At 36.4% G+C, this 24,217-nt stretch overlaps 2 protein-coding genes across 2 annotated transcripts in view; one reads left to right on the forward strand and one right to left on the reverse strand.

Annotated features, from left to right (window-relative positions):
- si:dkey-288a3.2 (protein phosphatase 1 regulatory subunit 37) overlaps positions 1-9,967 on the reverse strand; it is a 47,916-nt gene extending 37,949 nt beyond the window's left edge. The window contains exons 1-3 of the mRNA XM_067366888.1: positions 9,838-9,967; positions 7,542-7,639; positions 2,161-2,206 (exon numbers count right to left, since the gene is read on the reverse strand). Of these exons, the coding sequence (XP_067222989.1) occupies positions 2,161-2,206; positions 7,542-7,639; positions 9,838-9,967 (274 nt within the window). The remainder of the gene's footprint in view (positions 1-2,160; positions 2,207-7,541; positions 7,640-9,837) is intronic.
- A 999-nt stretch (positions 9,968-10,966) lies between these two features.
- vrk1 (VRK serine/threonine kinase 1) lies at positions 10,967-23,787 on the forward strand. The gene is made up of 13 exons (XM_067367390.1): positions 10,967-11,069; positions 12,608-12,784; positions 12,870-12,925; positions 13,224-13,293; positions 13,854-13,941; positions 14,871-14,979; positions 15,465-15,557; positions 18,141-18,273; positions 18,535-18,655; positions 18,913-18,971; positions 20,243-20,415; positions 23,295-23,388; positions 23,489-23,787. Exons 2-13 carry the CDS (start codon positions 12,619-12,621, stop codon positions 23,605-23,607), a joined length of 1,281 nt encoding a protein of 426 aa, XP_067223491.1. The 5' UTR covers positions 10,967-11,069; positions 12,608-12,618; the 3' UTR covers positions 23,608-23,787.
- Positions 23,788-24,217: the final 430 nt, after the last annotated feature.

Consider the following 24,217-nt stretch of genomic DNA (forward strand, 5'->3'; position numbering starts at 1 on the left):
CTTATTTTATTACTGAGTTTTACTTTTTTTTTTTTATGAAAATAAAACTTTGTGTTGAAGAAAGGTAGATTTTTGTTTGTATATGCTGTCAATTATAGTTCTTAGAAAGAAAACCAGAATCGGCAAAAATGGGTATCGGCAGATCACACTATCCAAAAATCGGAAATCGGAATCAGCCAAGAAAATTGAAATCAGCGCATGTCTAGTTCAAACAAAAGCCACAGCAGAACTGCGATTCATATCGATGTTTTGTGAACAAATCTGTGGCTGTGTAAAAACCATGAGAGTCAATGATTCAATTACCCTTTCAAAAATACATCCACTTGTGTCGTTACTGAATGAATGAATGAATGAATGAATGAATGAATTGAATGACTCGATGACTCACTCATTAAGACAGTGACTTACCGCCACCTACTGGCAGTTTTAGTTCAATTTAAAAGTATCACACATTATAACATCATTGCTTATTTTTCTTTTGGACATTTTTAATTTAAAACATTGATTTATTTTATAAAGGTATTTATAGAGGTAAAAAAAAAAAGCACTGTAATGCACAATCAGTTTAAAGGGGAAAATATTGTCCCTTAATGGAAAAGGTGTGATTGCAGCAGTCTAAGTGGAAGAGAAGGGGTATGCAGAAGAATGTTAAATGCCTCAGGGTGTACGCGACTGTAAAATGTTTGGGAACCACAGTTGTAGAGAATTTAAAAACGTAATAATGCAAAAAATAATAATGCAAAATTATTATTTTAGAATCTAAGATATGCTGTCTCTCACATCACATAAATTATCAATAGTTATGTACGAAGGTCTTGAAGAGGATTCTTTTGTTTTCTGTCTCTGTCTTGACTGTCTCATTTGGACTCGGACTTGACTTGGACTCGAACCTTTTGGACTTGGACTTGACTTGGACTTGAACCTCTTTGGACTCGGTCTTGACTTGGACTCGAACCTTTTGGACTTGGACTTGACTTGGACTCGACAAAGGTGGACTTGACTACAGCCCTACAAACAATGTAGAATAGCTTGAATACAGCGTGCGTCTCCCTCAGATTGTAAACGAAGCTCGGGCGCACCGGATAACACGTCAGCAGCGTCACTGCGGAGTCGTGAACCCGGATTGACAACAGACCCGGAAGACAATACAATGCTGAATAAAGTCTTAGTTTTTGTTATTTTTGGACCAAAATGGATTTTCGATGCTTCAAAAACTTCTAACTAACCCATTGATGTCACATGGACTACTTTGATTATGTTTTTATTACCTTTCTGGACATGGACAGTAAACCAAACATACATTTTCAATGGAGGGACGGAAAGCTCTCGGACTAAATCTAAAATATCTTAAACTGTGTTCTGAAGATGAACGGAGGTCTTACGGGTTTGGAACGACATGAGGGTGAGTCATTAATGACATAATTTTCATTTTTGGGTGAACTAACCTTTTAATTTGGCTCAGTCAGTCATTTATATAAGGTCAAACAATCTCTCAACCAATGGCATTATAGTTTGGGGTGCACTATTATTCTGGGACGCCTCAAACTTGATTGAGACAATGTCATTTTGTGAAGATGTTTATTTGTCCTCTGTCTTGTTTTGTCTCAATTCCAAAAGTAAAAGGTGTTTGGGGCAGTGTTTTACTTATTCATCGTGTTTACAATTCTGAAAGAATGAAAGCAGTTATGACTACATATTCTTATGGCCCCGTAGATTCCCAGAACAAAAAGACTCATAGGCTACGTGATTCCTCATTTTTGTACAGCACAAAAGGGCAAATTACTTGAGTTTTACAACTGAAGAAAAGATAAACAAAACATCTGATTGCTAAAATGCATGTTTGAACCTTCCATTATGTTGTCACGGTTGGTGTGCGTCTCCTCCCAGAGTTGTGTCTATGAATTTGAAAGATGTTCTGTTTGTTTTAGGATCGCGCAGTAGAGCATTTACAGCGGGTCAGACTAGTGATTCCAAATACGTGCTGATGGAAAGATGAATAAAGCTGAAATACCTGGACGGATGAAGGAATGAATGTCTCAGGTGAAATGATAGCACTGAGGGATTTTTTTGGTGGTGTTTAGCTTTAAAAAAAAATAATAATAATAATAATGCTGTTCAAGAGGAATGGCAAAATAATAAATAGTGATTTATTGAACTTACCTGACAGGTCAAAACACCTGGCTCTGTCTGTAACACAAGTAATTTGCTGCATGAAAAAGAGACAGACAGATCAAAATCAAGAGATGTTTGTACTCAGAAAAGATTTTAATGGTTTCAATATTTGCCATTATTGAATATTTCAATACTGAAAGCAAGAATTATGAATTTAACCAATGCTTATGACCAGTGTTGGGGGTAGCGCATTACAAGTAACATTAGTTTCATCAGATCAGGTTACTTTTTTCAACTAGTAAAGTAATGCATTACTTTTAAATTTACAACAAAATATCTGAGTTACTTTTTCAAATAAGTAATGCAAGTTACTTTGTTTTCCCATTTACTGATTGACAGCTCTAGTCTCAGAGAGAAACGGAAGTGAAGAGGTGCTGTGTGTGTAAACATCTAGACTAAATGTGAGTATCCATTTACTCATTTACTTCTGCTGCATCCTATTCTGTATTTCAAAATGGCAGCACAGCTGAAAGTCTTGATTGTTTGAGCTGCGCCCTCTAATGTACAGGTGTGAATTTGCATTTCCTACAGTCTGACGCTTATTCATTTCACTTTTGGCCTGAAAGGGCCTTAACATTTGCCAAAAATATAGATTTTTGTTGTTATAAAAACAAATAAACAAACAAAGCCCAGATGAGAAAAAGTAACGCAAAAGTAATGTAACATTGCTTTCCATAAAAAGTAACCAAGTAACACAATTAGTTACTATTTTAGGGAGTAACGCAATATTGTAATGCATTACTTTTAAAAATTTACTTTCCCCAACACTGCCTATGACAGCTATACACTGTAAAATGTTTGGGTTTAACAAACTATGATTTGTACAGTAACATCTAAATAAAATTAAAATAAAATTTTATTAAAATAAAAAAAAGCTGCAGTCTGTAAGTTTTGCCTCTTTGTCGCCATCTCTGTTTGAAGCCTGCGATTGCAGTTATTTGCTGAATTATCATCTTTACGTGGGTTGTGCATCGGCACAGCTTCTCAACGCAGATGAATCTAATGTTTCCTGTCAGCCTCCGCACCAATGGATACGGTACTTCGAAATCACAGATTGTAGTCTTAGAAGTATGACCAAAATAAGAATTTCCACCGGAAAATGTCATCTGAAGTAAGTAACAAATCTGCCACTTTTGTTCTGTCTAACTAAGAAAAAAAACATTACAATAAATCGCGCTACTAGTGGTGATTAAATCTAACTATCAATTAGCTCGAATCACGTCAAACCGTGCAAATTATTATTATTGTTACTTTGTTCTCAAATTGTTAATGTTAACAACATCAGCATTGCGTGACTATGTGTATTTAGTGTGTATTAGTGTTACATGTAGATTTCAATTTCTGTAGCCACTCCGCAGTCTGAAGTCTTTTGCTTTTGACAACGGGTGAATCTCCAGTTCTCCTAATGATTGTCATTTGGAATCGTCATTTTCTGAATTACAATCTGCCATCAAAATAATAAGTTTAATTATTCAGCTTCTTTATGTAAACAAACATGACGTAATGACGCAAAGACGAACGGCGGCATGCTCGAATTTCCTGCGGAAATCTACCAGTACCACTTGAATTAGAAAACATTTTTACAAGCTTACCATTGTGAATCAGGCTCAGGTAAGGAGATAGTTTTGAACACTGGCTATAGTTATTGCTCAAAACTTGATTTTGGATGATTTTTAACCAAAAAAAAGTTACAGACTGCAGCTTTAACAAAACTGCATCAACCTGACTACACTGACCAAAATAAGAATTTCCACCGGAAAATGTCATCTGAAGTAAGTAACAAATCTGCCACTTTTGTTCTGTCTAACTAAGAAAAAAAACATTACAATAAATCGCGCTACTAGTGGTGATTAAATCTAACTATCAATTAGCTCGAATCACGTCAAACCGTGCAAATTATTATTATTGTTACTTTGTTCTCAAATTGTTAATGTTAACAACATCAGCATTGCGTGACTATGTGTATTTAGTGTGTATTAGTGTTACATGTAGATTTCAATTTCTGTAGCCACTCCGCAGTCTGAAGTCTTTTGCTTTTGACAACGGGTGAATCTCCAGTTCTCCTAATGATTGTCATTTGGAATCGTCATTTTCTGAATTACAATCTGCCATCAAAATAATAAGTTTAATTATTCAGCTTCTTTATGTAAACAAACATGACGTAATGACGCAAAGACGAACGGCGGCATGCTCGAATTTCCTGCGGAAATCTACCAGTACCACTTGAATTAGAAAACATTTTTACAAGCTTACCATTGTGAATCAGGCTCAGGTAAGGAGATAGTTTTGAACACTGGCTATAGTTATTGCTCAAAACTTGATTTTGGATGATTTTTAACCAAAAAAAAGTTACAGACTGCAGCTTTAACAAAACTGCATCAACCTGACTACACTGACCAAATTTAGAATTGTTCAAAAGAACATAAAACTGTCAAAATACTTATTGCAGTGGTCTCTATTGGTTTCTCTATTACACACAGGATGTTTCCTATACTTGAAAAAAAAAACATACAGGTCCCGATTTATATTACAGTGTTCATGTTATTGTGCATTTCTGTAGTAGGCTACCAATGAGCTATTGTTTTGAAGTATTTTGTGGAGCCTGTAATTATACAGTCGCCATTATACCTCAAACAAAATGTAATCATCAACATTTGAAAGTGACACGAACAGTTTATGTTAATTTCAAGTACGTCACAGCACAGATCATTTTAGCTCAATCTGGCAATCTAGCCGCTAGACTGTAGCTAGCAGATGGCAGTTAGCATCTATCAGGCAACGGACTGATGAAGTCCCTCAGTCAACCTGCTGTAAACACGAACGGGACGTCATATGGGATTTTGCATTTAGAGCAAAACAAATTAAGCATCACAATGTGCGAACGAACACTCTCACGGTTTAATGTTGTTCCGAAAGAAAAGTCTGAACAAGGATGACTTAAGGCCATGGATTTGTACCTCTCTTTCTTTGTTTGATGTTTTCCATCTTAATAAATGTGGAAACTTCTGAAGCCCTTTGCTGCTAAGCAATGTTCTGTGCTGTGTATTGAGGAAAATGAAATGACAAAGTACAAAATGCATTGATGTGTCAGGAGGGAGAGGACAAAATGAAGTGATAAAAAGAGCTTTGCTTCCTCCAGGCAGAACGGGACACAGCTTATAAACTTGACTTCCACAGACGGCATCTCAAGTGCATTTCCAATTCTTCACTCGAAGACTCCTGGAGACCCACTCCAGCGCTCTGCAGTCTGGGTGGCTTTGTATTAGCAACTGTTTGAGAGCATATATTTCTCCTTTTTTCTTCATTTAATTAGTTGAAAAAATGATTTCGAAACATTTTATACAGTAAAAGCTCTCAGGGATTAAAATCAGCCGCACATTTTCCTTTCAGCATCTTTTCTGCAATAAAGGATAAATTATTTAAAATAACACGACCTTTTATCTCACACCCTTTGAAGGCAGCAAATTAAAAATGTAAATTGGGATCTAATTAATATGCAAATATATTCATTCCCAGTTAACAATTAGCAATTAAACCTGCAGTGTCTAGAAAGAGCATAGACCAAATTAATAACTTAATTTATCATTAACAAAATGAAAATGTACACAATTTTTTTTATTTTTAAAAATGTTACGCTGTCTCCCTGGCTCTTCATCAGCACCAGAGCCAATAAAAAAACACACACACACACACATTTAATTGAACAATTTGGTGCTTGTCAGAGAAAATGATAAATAACTAGCCCTAAAAACAACATGATTGGCTACATTGACGGTGACTGCAGCGTTGCATCTTCAGACAACTGGGAAAGAAACAAACATGGCCATTTCATGCAGTAAAGAAAGAAATCATTGTGAATCCTCATAGGGTGCGACGGACATTAAAGATTAAAAGTGTGAAAGTTATTTATACTCTACGGTGTTTAGTTGTGAGAGATTGTGAAATTCTACTCTGTATCGGGGCGGGGGGAGGACAGTTATTTCACTTCAGACACTCTGTGGCTTTCTGATGAATGTTCAGCGCTCAGAGCTAAGCAGCTCGACAGAGTCAGGCTGGGAGCAAGGATGTTTTTGGGGAGCTCTGCAGCGCTGCATTCGCTCTAATGGGAGGACGGTTCAGTCTGAAATACAAACTTCTCACAAAATCTACGCCTTATACTGCAGGGAGATGTGAAATGCTGAATCGTTTGATGATGCTTCCTCGGCTTCTGAGGCGAGCACTCATACTGTATGGGGCGCTTCTGTAAGTCTTTTCTCTTTGTTATTTTCTGTTACTACAATTGCCACCACCTCCGACAGGATTTGCACTTCAGTGGCGGTGACACTTCAACAAACGTTACTCATTTACAAGCCCCTGGGATAGTAACTCATATCAAGAAGTTTCTGTGTTCTGAGACGGAGTGGACACGGAAAACTTTGAATGAGGAAACTTCAAGACCGAGCTTACGAAGCTAAACAAAGAAAACGGGGGATATGTGAGGGTGAGGGTGAAAATAGTATTAAGCGTTTAGCCTGTGTTGAACTAAGGAGGCCTGGGGTCCTTCGCACAGGCCTTTTGTTTGTTTACCGCTTCTATGAAGACGTAACCAAAAGCAATACTGTTTTCTCAACAACAAAAAAGAATAGAGAAAGCCCACGGGTACAATAAAAGCTTTAAATAGATTTCAGGCAGCCATCCTCTTGGGATGATCCTGCCTGAAAAAAAGCACCTAATTTGATAAATATGCTCTTTAAGCAGCAAATTTCATTTAGCAGTCTCTTATTAGAAATTCACACGCAGTTCTCAACTAAATATCCTTCCTTTTAGCTTCTGCTTAAGCATACATATTTCACCCTTTTAGGGGGACCACCTACATTCCTTTCAAATGCAGTGGGGTTCATTAGCGGCGTGGAGATAATGCCGAGAGTCTGTTTAATGTAAGCACTGCTAAGTCCCTAATTTTCCACAAATAATTCTCCTTGATCTAATCGTAAATTTATGCAGAAGAGAAACTGATGCTCTTAACGTTGCTGGTCAATGTAAAATAAGTGCGGAGCTTGAATTATGCATGCATGCTTGTGTGTGTGTGTGTGTGTGTGTGCGCGCGCTTCTCATTTTCTTTCATTTACCTGTTTGTTATTGTCTTGCTTTTTTAGTTCAATAAAACGTGGTTGGCTAATTAACCTGCTCCCTAAGAGGGATTAAAATGTGTTTATTTTCTTTTCATCCTCTTTCTTTCTTTCATTTCAAAGTTATTTTCACCAAATAATGTTCATTACACATAGCTATTTCAAACCAAATCTTCTGCACAAATAACCTAATATTAGCAAGAAATCAAAGCGTGAGAAGTGCTGTGTTTTTTTAATGCACATTATTCCACTGTACAGTACCTTTAATTGATCAAGGGCCTTCGGGTTTGGTTTCACCTGGTGCTTTTCACAGCTCTGCTTGTAGGCCAGAATTATATCTGTCAGACTGAGACTGTCAGCTTAAACAGAACAAACGTTAAACACACATATTAGAGCCACATCAAGAATATTCCATTTTTAATTTTAAAAAAAAAAAAAATGGAATGAATTAACTCCATGAGACATGCATGCATATTTTTGTTGTACATTCTTTTCTTTACTAGAATATACATGTATATTATACATAAGATTGTTTTAAAACAAATTACTAATTTTAGTCATCAAATATTGATGAAAAGTGACAGTATAAAGAGTTTGCTACATTACTACAAAAAAAGTCTATTTCACATAAATTCTGTTTTGTTGAACTTTATGTTCATCAAAGGATCCTGAAAAAAATCCTGGTGTTCTCATATAATGGAAGTCAATGGGTGCCGTATGGAAGCCCATTTCCGCCACTAAATAAAAAATAAAAACAGTAATTGCGACTTTTTATCTCAGAATTCTGACCTTTTTTCTCACAGTTGCGAGCTATAAAGTCAGAATTGCGAGATATAAACTCGCAATTGCGTGATATAAAGTCACAATTTTGACTTTTTTACTCACAATTGCGAGTTATAAAGTTGGAATTCTGAGATATAAACTCGCAATTCCGTGATATAAAGTCATTTCTGACATTTTTTCACAATTGTGAGATATAAACTTACAATTGTGTAAAACTTTTTTCTCGCAATTATTTTTTTCTCGCTATTGCAAGTTTATATCTCAGAATTGTGACTTTATAACTCGCAATTATGAGAAAAAAGTCATAATTGTGAGGAAAAAAGTCGCAATTACATGATATAAAGTCACAATTCTGACTTTTTTTCTCACAATTGCGAGTTATAAAGTTGGAATTCTGAGATATAAACTCGCAATTGCATGATATAAAGTCGATTCTGACATTTTTTCTCGCAATTCTGACTTTTTTTCACAATTGTGAGATATAAACTCACAATTGTGTAAAACTTTTTTTCTCGCAATTATGATTTTTTTCTTGCAATTGCAAGTTTATATCTCAGAATTGTGACTTTATAACTCGCAATTGTGAGGAAAAACGTCAGAATTTTGACATAAATTCGCAATTGCGAGATAAAAAGTCAGAATTCTGAGATAAAAAGTCGCAATTACTGTTTTTATTTTTTTATTTAGTGGCGGAAATGGGCTTCCATAGTAGTGCCGTAAAAAAACAAACAAACAAAAAAAACAATAACATTAAGACAAAACAAAATGAATACCCACAGATGATTGAGGTCTTAAGAAGAGAAACGATCAATGTGTGCAAGAAACTGAACATTATTTACAGCATTATTACCTGTAATCCACAGCCTCAGCAAATAGCCCTGAGTGAATTCACAAAAGTCCGGAGTGAGAGCTTCATGTTACATTATGACGCAGGAGCTCAAATGTTGAGAATCTATGAAAAGTCAAACTTCCCAATTGAGATCATGCAAAAAGGTTGCGGTAAGCACAAGTAAGTACAATTTTGACGAACAATACAACACATTTGTGTCTTCCCTCCTGTTGTAAACAAACACAACGTCAGCTCACGTGTGAGCTGACGTGACGTTCAGTTTCAATAATGTTCAGTTTCTTGCATAGACCGATTGTAGATCTCAATGTCATTAGCCACAGGTATTCATTTTTGTTTTGTCTGCATATGTTTTTTTGAATCTCAAAGTGACGGCACCTATTGACTTCCATTATATGAATCACAGAGGACCACGGTTTCAGCCAAAAATCTTCTTTACTGTTCTACTGAAGAAAACAAGACACCTACATCTTGGATGGCCTGAGGGTGAGTAAATTAACAGCGAATTTTCATTTTTTTGGGTGAACTATCCCTTTAAGCAGCACAACTGTTTTCAGCACTGATAATAATAAGAAATATGTTTCACCAATATTAGAATGATTTCTTCAGAATCATGTGACACTGAAGACTGGAGTAATGATGTTAAAAATGCAGCTTTGCCAACACAGGAATAAATTAAATTTTATAATATATTGAAAATTGTAATATAGCCTACAGTATATTAAAAATTCACAATATTACTATTTTGAATGTATTTTTGCCAAATACATTTAGCCTTGGTGAGCATCGAGGCTTCTTACAAAAACATAAACAAAATTTACTGACCCCAAACCCACCAACTATTAATATATAACTATTAATGTTGCTTTTGTGACTTATGTAACAAAGTCAAGCACAGCTGTCAGCATAACATCAATGCCATCTCACCCTCTTGAAGCTGAACCCTGCTCTCCACAAAGTCAGACACCATCTCCTCATCAGGGGGAAATGATACACGTTTTTCTCTGCCCTCCTTCACAGACAGAGATGTTGTGTCTTCCTCTGAGTGCCCTGTCATTTTTCTGCAATGAGCGATATCCCGCAAAGTTGACTAACCAAAATTTCCATCAATATGTAGCTCTGATGTCATGTACTTCTATGTCAGACAGCCCATTAGCTCAGACGTCAGTCCTCTGAACTATAAAATCCATCATATATGATAACATCTCTGGACACATCATGTTTCCCTTATTGCTGCAGAAACCAAACCATGAAATGTCCTCCAAAGTCTGCTTCTGTCAATTCTTGTGTCATTCTTTTGTAGCCTAATAGTCACTAGCCAAAAGAAAACCTAAACTCGCAGCATAGCACTTCTACAAAACAGTTACAGGATACCACATTACATACTCAATTATTCATGAATGATGTGCCTCTCAACGCTAGTAGAACTCTATATAAGTCAACATCAAATATGCACAGGGGGAAACAGAGCCTAAAATATTTTTTGAGGGTTACACACTGTTGTAAATACACTTTAGATTAAATGTGTAACAGTACGAGAGAGTAAGACAAACTCAAATTGGACTAATATATATATATATATATATATATATATATATATATATATATATATATATATATATATATATATATATATATATATATATATATATATATATATATATATATATATATATATATCTTATATTTTATGTTTAAAGTTGACACAAGATTGTATTTTTCTCTAGCCACATGTAATGTTATTTGTAAACTTTCTGAGAAATAATTTATGCTAAATTCATATTCATGTTATGTTCATATTATTACAGAGTTCCACCATCTCCAAAAACACAATTGAATCAATGACAATATAATACAGTCATTCGGTAAAGAAAAAGAAACACTGCAATACATTTACTAAATGACATTTTTTTGCAAAATAGATCAAATACTTTCCAGCACTTTTCAAATGTTCATATTTATTATTATATACTTTGACTACTGTAACCGTTTGTGGAAAAACAAATGAAAAATACATATCCCATAAGGCATTGCCAAAACCAGGAACTACGCAGCTCTCTTTCCAACCAATCGCATTCGCTGAGCTTCACTCTGAAGAGCCGTTTGCGGGAACTTTGGAGAGGAAGAGCTGTTACAACCTGCTACTTACGCGCGGAAAGGTTAGTAGAATATTCTCGATCTGCACTGATAAAGTGTCATGTCCGTATGTGTTTACTAGAGGATTATGAGTACAAATCATCAGCTCTGCTCTGATATAAAGCCGCAATAAGGTAGCTAACTCTGCTAGCATACCGAGTTGAAATTAAGTCGCAGTTTCCCCTCAAATGCAATATAAATAACTCAGCACCACTTACATTGATTATATTGTGTGACATCACTGCGTGTTTATCACTCTTAAATACTTGTATCATTACTAAACAAAGTAAAACTATGAAAAGCTATTAATGCCTGTGTTTCTTTTAAATATAAAAGTGAAACAAACAGCATCATTGGCAGGACTGCAAACTGAAACCGTATCCCTAACACAAATGTTATCACTGACATTGTCATTAATTGTAGTGCTCATACGAATACATCCGTCACGCTGAAAGTCTGGCTATTCAATATATGTACTGTTTTAAGACAAAAACTTTCCCTAGTCTTGTTTTTACTTGTAGTGTAGGCCTGTATCTCTGAAAGCACATGTGTTCAGTGTAGCTTAAGATTCAATGTCCATAATCATATGTGACTACATTTGATGGTCAGGCTCATTTTTTTATTGTGATGTCCAAATGTCTAAGACCATATTAACAATCTTAGAAATTAGAAATTGTATATAATAAACAGGATTTATATAGACATTCTTTTTTTATTTGAAGTTTTATGTTAGATTATTCACTCTATATAAAATGTTTTAATGAAAAATGTATAAAATGAGAAATAAAGCTGGATAGCTGGAAAATAGGCTGGATCATATGGACAAAATAAATGTTTAGACAAAAAATATACAGTATATCTCTGTATTTTCTACTTATATTTGTTTGAATTAAAAAAAAAAATGTTATTTAAAAGATTAGTTCACCCAAAAATGAAAATAATGTAATTTATTACTCACACTCATGCCGTTCCACACCCGTAAGACCTTTGTTCATCTTCAGAACACAAATTAAGATATTTTTGTTGAAATCCGATGACTCAGCTTGGCCTGCATAGCCAGCAATGACATTTCCTCTCTCAAGATCCATTAATGTACTAAAAACATATTTAAATCAGTTCATGTGAGTACAGTGGTTCAATATTAATATTATAAAATGACAAGAATATTTTTGGTGCGCCAAAAAACTAAATAACGACTTCTATAGTGATGGCCGATTTCAAAACACTGCAAAACACAAGTATCTGTCAGAGCAAGCCACTTTAAACTATAAGCATTAACTATATTTATATCTTACAAATTATTTTGAAGCCCTTAATATAAAGCATGTCTCATGTTTAGGACAAAGAGGATTATGCACTTTCCCCCGCAGCAGCTCACTCTGTCCACTATTTTTCAGATGTGCAAACTACTGTATATATAAACTTTATCGCCTCATTCTATATCGTTTATATAAATATATCGATGTATCGTGCAAACTCGATATATCGCCCTGTTCTAAACCAAATGGTCCTCAATTCTGTTGTAATAAAGCTTGGGTTTCTCTTGTTTGATACTTTAAAGCATTTGGTAAAATGCCACCCAAGTCCAAGGCAGGTGGGGTGAAGAAGGCGAGAGCTCCAGCCAAGAGGAAACTGGCTGAAGAATTCCCACCTGGAGAAGTCCTGACGGATAACGGAAAGAAAAAATGGAAGCTTGGATCTGCTGTTGGACAGGGAGGTTTTGGCCTGCTGTATCTCGGTAAGATTAAAAAAAGTAGGAGGTTCTAATGCTGTATTTGGATTTATCAGTTGGTCAAATGCAATTTTGTCATATATCCTTTTAGCTAATGAAGACTCTTCAAGAACCGTTGGCGCTGATGCACCTTATGTCATTAAAGTGGTAAGTGATGATAACTTGAACAAAAAAGTGCCATTGACATACATTAAAGGTAACCATACTAATATCAAAAAGAAGCATCCATCCAGCAATACCCTAACAACCATCTAGCTTCCTAGCAACTTTTGCATGTACCAATCACATTTTCGAGGTTTACATTTTACAAGCAAGCCAAATAAGATAATTAATTTATTGCTTTGGTAAAATGACATATGTAATAATGGATGTACACTTTCCTTCTGCTGTTTTTTTTTTTTTTTTTCTTCTTCTAAATGTCAGATATTTTTGGTGTGTCTTGCAGGAGCCAAGTGACAATGGCCCTCTCTTCTCTGAACTGAAGTTCTACATGCGGGCTGCCAAACCTGATCTAAGTATGCCCTTGTGACTGCAAACACACCCTCATATGCATGATGAGCCAGACTGAAAAAAGTCGAAGAGCAACTCTTTTAATTAAAGAAAGTTCTGAGCTCACCATTGAGGGCCTTATGGAGACAGACAAACTGCAACTCTCTGCCTTTAGTGGCTCTTATGGCTGCCCCAAGGCCACAGTATTGCGCTTTATTTAATAACAATCCAAATGTCAGTCTCCCTTGACAATTAACTGCTATATTACTAAGGAATGCTCATGTTTTATTCATTGGAATATTGTAATGTTGGTAAATATTTGTCCCACCAGCAGATTACCTTGCGGCACACTCGCAGTTTGGTCCCCAAGGAATACTCTTATATTACTTTGAGCACCAACAAGTTTAAAGAATAAAAGTTTTCAATAATTTGCCCACTTTATGAATTGATCATGTGATTGCAATTAACTGTTAGTGTGATTGTCTTAGTTCATTTTGAACTGATGTCTCACTGTAGTGTTCCTTCTTTTCACTGTTTGTGTTTTGAATCATGTTTGTGACAGATTTTTTTTGATATTTTGATTCAGTTGGGGCTTGGATGAAGTCAAGGAAAATTGAGTATTTGGGAGTTCCAAAATATTGGGGCTCTGGTTTTCATGAGAAAGGTGGTAAGAGGTAGGAAACTTCACCATTTTACATAATGATTAACATGACAATCGTTTTTTTTTTATATATATATGTTTTATTACTATTAATAAAATGTTTAGGAAGTTACAAACGTCTTTGATCTTTTGAACACACAAGAATTCCACTTAAAGGGATAGTTCACCCAAAAATTAAAAATGTTCCATGATTTACTCACCCTCAACTCATCCGATGTGTATATGACTATCTTCTTTCAGACGAACTCAATTGGAGATATATTAAAAAATATCCTGGATCTTCCAAGGGGGGGTGTGTTTTGAAGCCCAAAATAAATGCATTCATCCATCATAAAAGTAATCCATATGGCTCCAGTTGGTTAATAAAGGCCTTCTGAAGCGAAGTGATGGGTTTTTGTAAGAAAAATATCCATATTTAAAGGTGCCCTAGATTCAAAAATTGAATTTACCTCGGCATAGTTAAATAACAAGAGTTCAGTACATGGAAAAGAGATACAGTGAGTCTCAAACTCCATTGTTTCCTCCTCCTTATATAAATCTAATTTGTTTAAAAGACCTCCGAAGAACAGGCGAATCTCAACATAACACCGACTGTTACGTAACAGTCAGGGTGTACGCCCCCAATATTTGCATATGCCAGCCCATGTTGTTCTAGGGCACCTTTAAAACTTAACATAACTAGCTTCCGCCAGACGACCGTATGCATACTGTGCAAGTCGACTTGCGCCAAATGAGTAACCCCCTGACGTGATGGCTTCAAAACACACCCCCCCATTTACTACCATTATAAAGCTTGTAAGAGCAAGGATATTTTTAAATACATCTCTGATTGTGTTTGTCTGAAAGAAGATAGGATGGCTTGAGGGTGAGTAAATCATGGGATAATTTTGAACTATTTGAACTAACCCTTTAAATGTAATGATTTCACATTAATCTTGACAGGTACAGATTTATGGTCATGGATCGATTCGGAACAGATCTACAGAAGAAATTTGAGGAAAACGGAAAGAAATTTCCAAGGAAACTGGTTCTTCAGCTGGGCCTCAGACTTGTAAGTTTCTTCCAACTGTACCTTTATTAAAAGAAGTAAACTATGCTGGGAGGTTAATGGTGCACCAAGTTTTGTTTGTTTTGCTGATCTTTATAACAGAGGTCTTGGTACTTCACTTTGACTTTTTAACAAAGCAAATATTTCTTGTTACTGCTGTCATTGAAATACCCACTTCATGTACGTATATGTCACTCATGATTCATTTATTTCATTTCAATATCCAATAATAGGTGGGGTTACCAAAATAAAATGAACAATGAGGGAGGCCACTGTTCTGTACAAAAATATACTAATAATTATCAAATATGTTGGTCAATAAGCACAATCAATTTGTATTGCTATTAAACTTTAAGTTTAATATGCACAGAATATTTCAACATGACTGTTGTGATATTGCAGGCAGTGGAAGGAAAATCTTATATTCCTGTTTAGGTATTATTATTATTATAAAATCTCATATTCTAACAAATCTTTCATCTCTCTAGCTTGACATTATGGAGTACATCCATGACCATGAATATGTGCATGCAGACATCAAAGCCTCCAACCTTCTTCTGTCCTACACCAACCCCAATCAGGTTTGTTTCAAGCCTTCCACATGTTTAACAGATCTCTGTTGCCATGGCTGTACAGCTCTAACTGTAGAGACGTAGAAAGCAGTGTGTGTAGACTGCAGGACTACTTCTTTTAATTGGAGTACCAGTGATTTGCAATGTAAGAAACTACTTGTCTTATTTTTTTTTCCATCTGTTAATGAGATTTGGGTGGGAAAAAACGCAAAACAATTTAAGCCTTTAATGCGGCTCATAAACTGGAGAGATTAGAGACAGTATTGAAGCTGTCTCTAGCAAATAAGGTTTGGGGGCTGGGCAGGGGCAAATATTTAATTTGAAGATTAATAATGTATCAGTGGTGTATTATTAAGCTGCTATTTTTAAAGTCACAATTTAAAACTCGGCCTCTTGGGATTAGCTGCTGTTTACTTGGTGACTGTGTGCATCCTTTTTTTTTTTTTTTTTGTCAGTTGCTTCTTTGCTTCTGAATACATGTATTTCTGTGTTTTATAAATTTGTGAATAAAGTGCACAGACACTAAAATGCACCGGTTGTAGACTAAATAATACAAATGTCTAATGATAGTTTAATTTCAATCAGATATAGGAATTTGAAATATTATTTTGTGATGGGAACATAAGATAATGGTTTTTAAAACTAATTGTAGTTTTTTAACATCTGAAATAATGTTAACATACAGTTTAGTAAGTCAGGTGATCAATCAGTAATGGATTTGAGTTTTTTACAAAATTATTTACAAAATTATTTCTTGAGATTAGACACATTTGCAGCTTAAAAAAAAAGATATATATATATAATATATTTTATATTTATTATGCTTACACTTTATAAATGAAGGATGGACGAGGGTGCAAAATCAGAATTCTGTGTCTAGAACTTCCTGAAAAGTTCAGTAAAATGCAGATCTTTAGATTACACTGGAAATAAAATGGTTTGGCTCATATAGAGCTGCATGATTTGAGAATCACATTTTTTTTTTTTTTCAAACAAAGATCATGATTTTCAACAGACAGCTAAACAAAATAACATATTTTATTAGAGATTCTGACAAAATGTTAATTGCTGCAGTCTATTTAAAACGTAATTAGTCTGAATATATTATTTAAAAAAAAAAACACATTTTGAATGAATGATTTAATGACTCACTCATAAGGACTTCACTTGTTTTATTACTGGGTGAATCAGCATTTTTGAATGAATTTCTTGAATGATTCAATGACAAATACATTTTTAACAGTCACTTGTTGCCACCAGGTGGAGATTGTAATGATGTAATCGATACAATCATTATTTAAAGCACTAAGTTTCTTTCAAAAGGTTATTTGCTCTATTTTGATCTCTACCATAGACATCAGTGTTTATATCCGAACTATAAACTTTAATAGAATAGAATAGCTTTTATTGTCATTGTACAGCTATACAACACATTTTTTTTGCCTCTCACACTGAAAGTACACACACACACACATACAAAAATGTAAAAAATGGTAAGAAAGCAATGCGAACAGATTCTTAGTATTCTCACACCCTCTGAAGCTTGTGATTTATCCCTTTATCCCATTTAATATGAATATATGTAACACAGAAATAACAAAACTATGCGGTTTAAAAGACTGTGAAGCTGTTTCATACCTACAGTACATGATAACTGCTCTCTCTGGTTCAGTGGCAGCGCGAACACACATTTGAATCTTCCGGTGCGATTTTGTCAAATGTTTAATAGACACAAGCGAATCGTTGTCTTTTAGGATGAGATCGTGTGGGTGTTTGAATCAAGATCGCAATCTTTTGAAAACATTTGCAGTATTGGAACATCATTAAGGAAGAATGTTAACCTTGAAGCATTCACCTGATCCAGTAAAATGGTGTTATATTTGTACAACCATTTGTGCAATCTTGTAGAGGAATAATGTCTCATGTGAGATAACTGACCATCCTACAAACTGTTTAACAGTTGGCAGTGTGGGTTGAAAACATTTTGATCTCCAAATGTAAGCATGTCCAGATGTAAAACGCAGAGTATAAAGTGACTCATCAGACTGTATAAATTTTAAGAACGCGGTGTGGTTGTCATGCAGCTTTGTAGACCGCATGACATAAAGTTTGTTTAAAAAGATTTTCTTAAAAGTTAGCGATGTTTGTCACTGTAGGTGAGCTGTTAATCTTGAATGTTGCAAATTGGCATATGCAGTTATTTTTGAGACACTTTACCTGGACACATCAAATAATTTTGCACTTTTTGGGGGTGTAATTGGTGCACCTGCAATTTGTGCACTGACTGTTTTAGTATCTTTGGAACTCTGTTAGCTGCTTCCTGTTGCTTTGAAAACTCTGCTATCAAAGTGCTAATTGTCAGACCTCTTTTAAATGTGACACATACTGCTAATTGGCAATCAGTCTGTTTGCAGCTGCATATGTGAATTATTTGAATTAACCTTAAAGATTCTGTTGACTTTATTATCTTGGATGTGTTGGATCGGTAAATAATATTTATTTTCCAATTATAGCAATGATTTACATTTGTTGCACAGGAAGCATTTGATTCTGACTTGTTTTGTTTTTTTCTGTCTCATTTGTTTAACCCAGGTATATTTAGTGGATTATGGATTGGCCTATAGATACTCTCCTGAAGGAGTGCCAAAGGAGTACAAAGAAGACCCAAAGAGGTGTCATGATGGGACCATTGAGTTTACTAGTATTGATGCGCACAAAGGAGTCGGTAATAAATTAGAATGATCAAATCTATCGGTCACTCTTTAACTTTAGACTAGGCAAAAAATTTATATTTTTTAACCCCTCCCCTGCAGGACATCCTTGCTTAATTTTTTTCATGAAGCTTGTGATGGAAAAATTATACAGAGAAATTATGTTTTTAAATGTTGATGTAATGATACTTTGCATCAGATACTACAAAGTTAGGAAACCCCTTAAAAATGGCCTGTTAATGTTCCTCTCTGTGGGGAAAAATGCTACATTTCAGCCCCTTCAAGAAGAGCAGACCTGGAAATCATGGGCTACTGCATGATCCAGTGGCTTTGTGGCCGTCTGCCCTGGGAGGACAAACTTCAGGACCCACTGTATGTCAGAGACTCCAAACTCCGGTGAGAAACTTTAATCTCACTTTAAGGTTTTACTTTTTTTCTGAACCAAAATGTAATATACCTTATTTTTTGCCATTGGCTAATGAATATTAACTTGCATGGGGAAAAAATGCCTCTTTGCAATATAACTAATTTTTTTTTCCCTTAATTGCCTTACAACAAATTTCTGGATACACATAATAATGGGTTAGATTTAATGAATTATAATAGATACTTTTCCAAGATGTTGTTTCATTTTTAAATATTGTTCTCCTCAGGTGTAGAGACAATATTGATGAGTTCTTGAAAAGCTGTTTCACTTCAGAGAATAAACCAGGTGAGAAAAAAGCTTTCATATATTTAAAAAGATGAATGCAGTTTGGTTGTAAAATATCTATTATATAGTTTGTATTACAGTTAATAGTATTGAATCTTAAGCAGTTTCTCACAACTAAATGGCAATTAAGCATATTTTTATTTTTAACCGTGTTGCGACCGCACAAGCACCTGTGAATTCTGCAGTAGTACTTTTTGTTTGTCTGCCAAGCTGTAATTGGAGTGACGCACTTTCAAGCTCTGATGTACAAACAAGAGCGTGAGGGCCTCTTCTCTTTTATAATGAGTGTGGACCTGGTGATTTAGCCTTAATTAGAGCTAATCTATCAGCTCTGCGCTAATTCCTGCAACTTCTCACGCTAACTTTAAACTGGAGCGTGATTAATTTCCACTTTTTATACATATACACATTTTCTGTTGACATTTTAGTGAAATGTTAAGTAAATCTAAAAATAAAGTGTGCGTAACCATCGTATCAGCTACCCCTCTCGACCACAAAGCAATGAAATAATAAAAGATGAAGTTTTTAAACAAACTTGTTTTTCACCCATCTCCGCTCTCGACCTCTGCATTGCCTAGTTTTGCAGTCAGTGTGTGGCAGTCTGTACTTTTGCAGAACTTTAGGGCGTTCTTTCTTTGTGTCATTTAAAAATCAAAGATGTCATTGGCTCCCTTTGCTCAGTCGCTGATGTGATGGCAGTTCTTAAGCCCTGTGACAGCCGCGCGGCAGACGGCGAGATCCCTCCTCAGGCTGTTGTCTTGTGCGTACACGGTGCATCACAACACCGGGGTGATGGGAGGCGGCACTGTTAGCACGGCCATCACGACTAATTCTGTTTGGTGTGACTATTTTAGCAGCCGACAGTAAACAACAGTTTGTGAGCGGAGAAGTATAAGGAACAAAGTGACAAATGTCAGCCTCTCTCCTCTAAACTTAGCCTGAAGGTTAAAGTGTGAGCGTCTGCTGTGAAGACCTTGCCCTACAGGGACTGTTCTGTCTATGCTAAAAGCACAAACCTACATGCACATGCACCTTAGCTCTCGATGCTTAGCTTTTCTTATAAACGTTGGACTTCTTGCGTGTTCGTTTGAGATGAACCTTAAGACAGAGGTCCAAGTAACTTGCGCTTAATCACACACATAATTGCTCTTCATTTGTTTATTGACCCAAAAGTGTCTTTAACTGTGTGCGTCTGTATCGCTATGTCTGAATAAATAAATCCATCTGCATTAAGATTTAAATGTTGTGCTTAATGTCTTTTTCGATTTTAGAGGAAATGGGGAAGTTCATGCAAGAGGTCAAGGCTCTCGGATACACAGACAAGCCAGATTATGCAAAATTGCGAAGTATTTTCCAGCAAGGCCTGAAGACCATAGGGGCAACAGATGACAAAAAGCTGGACTTCACTGTGTCAACTAATGGCACTGGCCTGCCATCTGTCAAGGTGAGAGCCACCTTCAGTAGAACATCAAACAGCCGACCTCTGTCACTCTCCCTCGTTCACGGCGCATTGAAAATGCTCCGACAGTCCCTTTTTGAAGCCCAGCATTTAAAACAAGCCATTTCAACATCCTATAATTTGTTTACCTGTTGAAAGCAGATTCAAATTTGAAAATGCCCACACACGATCCAAGACTAATTGCTCGGGTTAGTAGGAAATGCGGTCGAGTGCATTGATTTTCAAATACGATTAACGTGCAGTGCTTTTAACAAGCTTTTCTTGAGCTTATTTGGATCTATGAGCCGACACACAATTGTGCCCCTCGCTCACCTCATTTTACCTCGGAAGTGTCACAATGTTAATATTTTTATGAATTGTTAGTTTAAAATCTTCATTTTTAGTATTTATCTCTGCATTTCAAGTGGAAGAATGTAATTTGACCTTAGTTTCTTATCTTATAGTGCAGTCAGCACCCTCAAGGTGTCAGCTGGTATGAGATCTCACTCTGAAATAATACCGCATCTCTGAAGACTTGCAAAAGAGGTTGTTAATCATTGAATCGTGTTATCTGGATTTCAAGCGAAATGATCTTTAGATGTGAATTCTGCAGCCGTCACGTATTTTGTGTAAAACAAACTGTCCGAGCCCGCAAAGATGCCCTCGATGGCATATACTTTGTGAAAATGATAAGACTGTGGCTTCATTCATGGGGTCCGGCACAAAGAGCTCTTGGCAACAAAGCCGTCTGCATCTCAGGTTCTCTCCAGCGCCCGGGTGTTTATCCCAGTGGCCCCTCCTCTTCCTCCCACAGACAGGTCCTGAGTGCCTGTGTTTATTCCCTGCTAATGTATCACAAATTTGCTGACACGGTAACCTTGGAGTCGGCGCGGGCCGACAATCAGCGAGCCGCACTTACGACGGGAGGGGACGGACTCTCCTCGCTTCCCACAATGCAGTTTGCATATGGAAGGTGCCACCAGGGAGCTGGCCCATGCCAGCTGAGGGTTACCTGCCCACTGCCGTTATTGTATGTAATTATCGAGCCAATCTGTTCAGCTCAGCAGGGTCTGGATGGTAATCATGAGGCAGCAATTGGCAAAATGGAAGGGAAATGTGAGGGGGTGTTGGGGGGGGGGGCTAGTAAGGATGATAGTTCAAGTCCGAGAGAGGGGCGAGCATTCATTATGCAGTCTGAGTGAAGAAAAGGGAGAATTTGATTGCTGTCGTTAAGTGCATCTTCTTCATAACCCCTGGTTCGGTTAGCATGATTTCCTTGAATTGAGGACTTGAGCTTCTATGTTAGAGTTTTCATTGAGGAGAAAAAAGGATTTTTGATTGATGAAACTGTTCATATTAACTCATAGTAGGTTTTATTATTTGGAGTTTTAAGAAAGATTCTCAATATTGAATTCAAAAGTTTGGGTTTGGTAAGTTTTTGAAAGAAGTCTCGGTTGCACTTTATTTTACAGTCCGTGCACTTACATGTACTTACTGTGTACTTACCTAAGAAAGTACTGGGATTTATAAGGTAACTACATGGGTTAAGGTTAGGTTTAGGGGTAGGTTCAGGGTTAGTACCTAGTTATTGCAATTATGATAATAAGTACATAGTATGTACATGGGGAACAGGACTGTAAAATAAAGTGCTACCGAAGTCTCTTATGCTCACCTAGGCTGCAATTATTTGATAAAAATAAAATTGCAAAATATTATTGCTGTTTTAAATAACTGTTTTCTGTTTTAATGTTTTTAATGTATTCCTGTGATGGGACAGCTGAATTTTCAGCATCATTACTTCAGTCTTCAGTGTCACATGATCCTTCAGAAATTATTCTAATATGCTGATTTTCATTCAACATTTATTTCCAGACTCAAGGTCCATTAGAAAAGAGACATACAACATACAAACAAAATGTTTAAAAAAGACAATTATACCAATATTTTCTCATAGATGACTGGTATCGGATCACACTTTGCCTAGGATTCGACAACAGCATAATAATAGCATTCTGTGAATTATCCAGCTCACAAATAAATGTATACATCAGATTTCTCATTAAAGCCATAAAAGTTCTTACTCTTGACATACAAAACAGATTACTTGCACTGCTCCACCTTAGTTTTTTCAAGAGAATTCTCATACAATCATTGTAAGCAGTCTGAAGCTCACTTTTTTAAACTTCATCCATAAAGGAGCAGTATAAAGAGAAGTACAAAATGTTCTAAAAAGGTTTATCTTAATCTAATCTGAACACATATAAAATTTTCTTACCAACATATTAGCTTAGACATATAACATGCGGCGCTGCCTGTACATATCCTCATCACCCATTTCATCATTAATGATATGTCCCAAATATTTTATTTTAGTGCATATATTTAGTACTTGCCCTGCCAGATAAAAACCTGGAAAATTAAGATCCATATCACCTTTTGTTCTATACATCATATTTGGTCCCATAATCAGAACATATATTTAACAGCTGTTGAAAACCAGCACTGCTTGGAGAATAAATAACCAAATCATCAGCGTACAGCATACAGAAATCATTCGGTGCTCAAGAAACATTTTTTATTATAAATGTTTTAACAATTTACTGACCATACATTTTTGAATGGTAGTACACATGTATCGCGTGTGACATTCAAATAATATTATTTGTTCCTGTCAGATTTACTGGATAGCTGAATCATAATTAAATCTCCTCAAGCGTTCACAACGCTGAAGGCGCATGCAGTCGTTTTCATGTGCATGTAGAGCAAAGGGTCCCTTCTTAATATTTGATTTGAACTTCCTCCAAGGTTGCTGTAGGCAAGTGAAATGACCACTGCTCTTCCATCTTTTTCATCCCCATGTTTGTGTCTTTATTTGTGACTGGTAGACTCCCAAGCGAAAGAAAGCCGAGGAGAAAGACCAGCCTGCTGATGAAACCGAAGGCGCTCCCGCAAAGAAGAGGCGAGCTCCACAGAAGAAGGGTAAGCCATGCTTATGGACCTTAGAGTAACCTCTAGCTGAACTTTTTTTAGCTGTCTTCGTCAAGTTTAGTAACAATGGATGAACATGTAACCTGTTTAGAAGTGAATGGGGCTAAAAAGGCGGCGAGTCCTGCGAAGCGGCCGGCGAAGAAAGAAGCTCAGGCCTCCTCTGAGCCAGCGGTGAAGAAAAGCAGAGGAAGGCCTAAGAAGAACTCTTAATCCCCTTCGCACTCTAGTTCAAGTTGTTTCCTTTTTGTATCTTTTAAATTGTCTGGTCTGTATTTGTTCTCTGTGGTTGCATTTTCTTAAACTTTAGCAGGGTGTTGGGCACGCTCTCTCGAAGTGAAATGATAATAAATAAGGGGTAAAAAAAAAAACGACAGTGGCTTTGAGTTGTGAGTTATTTTCATTCCTTTGTAATGCCTTGAATAATCAAGCCTATGCGGATGAGGTCCAGAGGGGATTGCTTTGCCCCCGATAAGGAAATCCCTGAAGGAGCTCAGAGTCCCGACTCTTCCCCCGCCACATTTTCCCCTTGTTGTTGTGCTATGAAAGCCGCCGTGCGGCTGGCACTCCGACGTCTGTGGGAGAGGCGAGCTGGTCTTTGATACCTGCATCGAGGCAGGCGAACGTGTGGCAGACGCCACTGAGCCGGGTACGTGCGTTTGGAGAAGGGGGCTCTGCGCCTTTCCGCTCGGCTGCCATTTGATCAGGTGGAGACAAAAGACTAGCACTTGGGTCCTACTTTCCATGTCACTCTCGCTTGAGTCTTTCTTAACTTCCTGTTCTCCGCTAGGAAATGGCTTCAAAGAGCTATCATTAAAAGTTA

This window comes from Chanodichthys erythropterus, chromosome 18 (assembly GCF_024489055.1).
Source record: "Chanodichthys erythropterus isolate Z2021 chromosome 18, ASM2448905v1, whole genome shotgun sequence".
NCBI lineage: Eukaryota > Metazoa > Chordata > Actinopteri > Cypriniformes > Xenocyprididae > Chanodichthys > Chanodichthys erythropterus.

Bases quoted from the DNA above. Each gene is read 5' to 3' on its own strand.
- vrk1 (XM_067367390.1), top strand. From the start codon at position 12,619: ATGCCACCCAAGTCCAAGGCAGGTGGGGTGAAGAAGGCGAGAGCTCCA. The intron at 14,980-15,464 runs GTAAGTTTCTTC...TCATCTCTCTAG, and splicing joins TTCAGCTGGGCCTCAGACTT to CTTGACATTATGGAGTACAT. The intron at 23,389-23,488 runs GTAAGCCATGCT...TAACCTGTTTAG, and splicing joins GCGAGCTCCACAGAAGAAGG to AAGTGAATGGGGCTAAAAAG.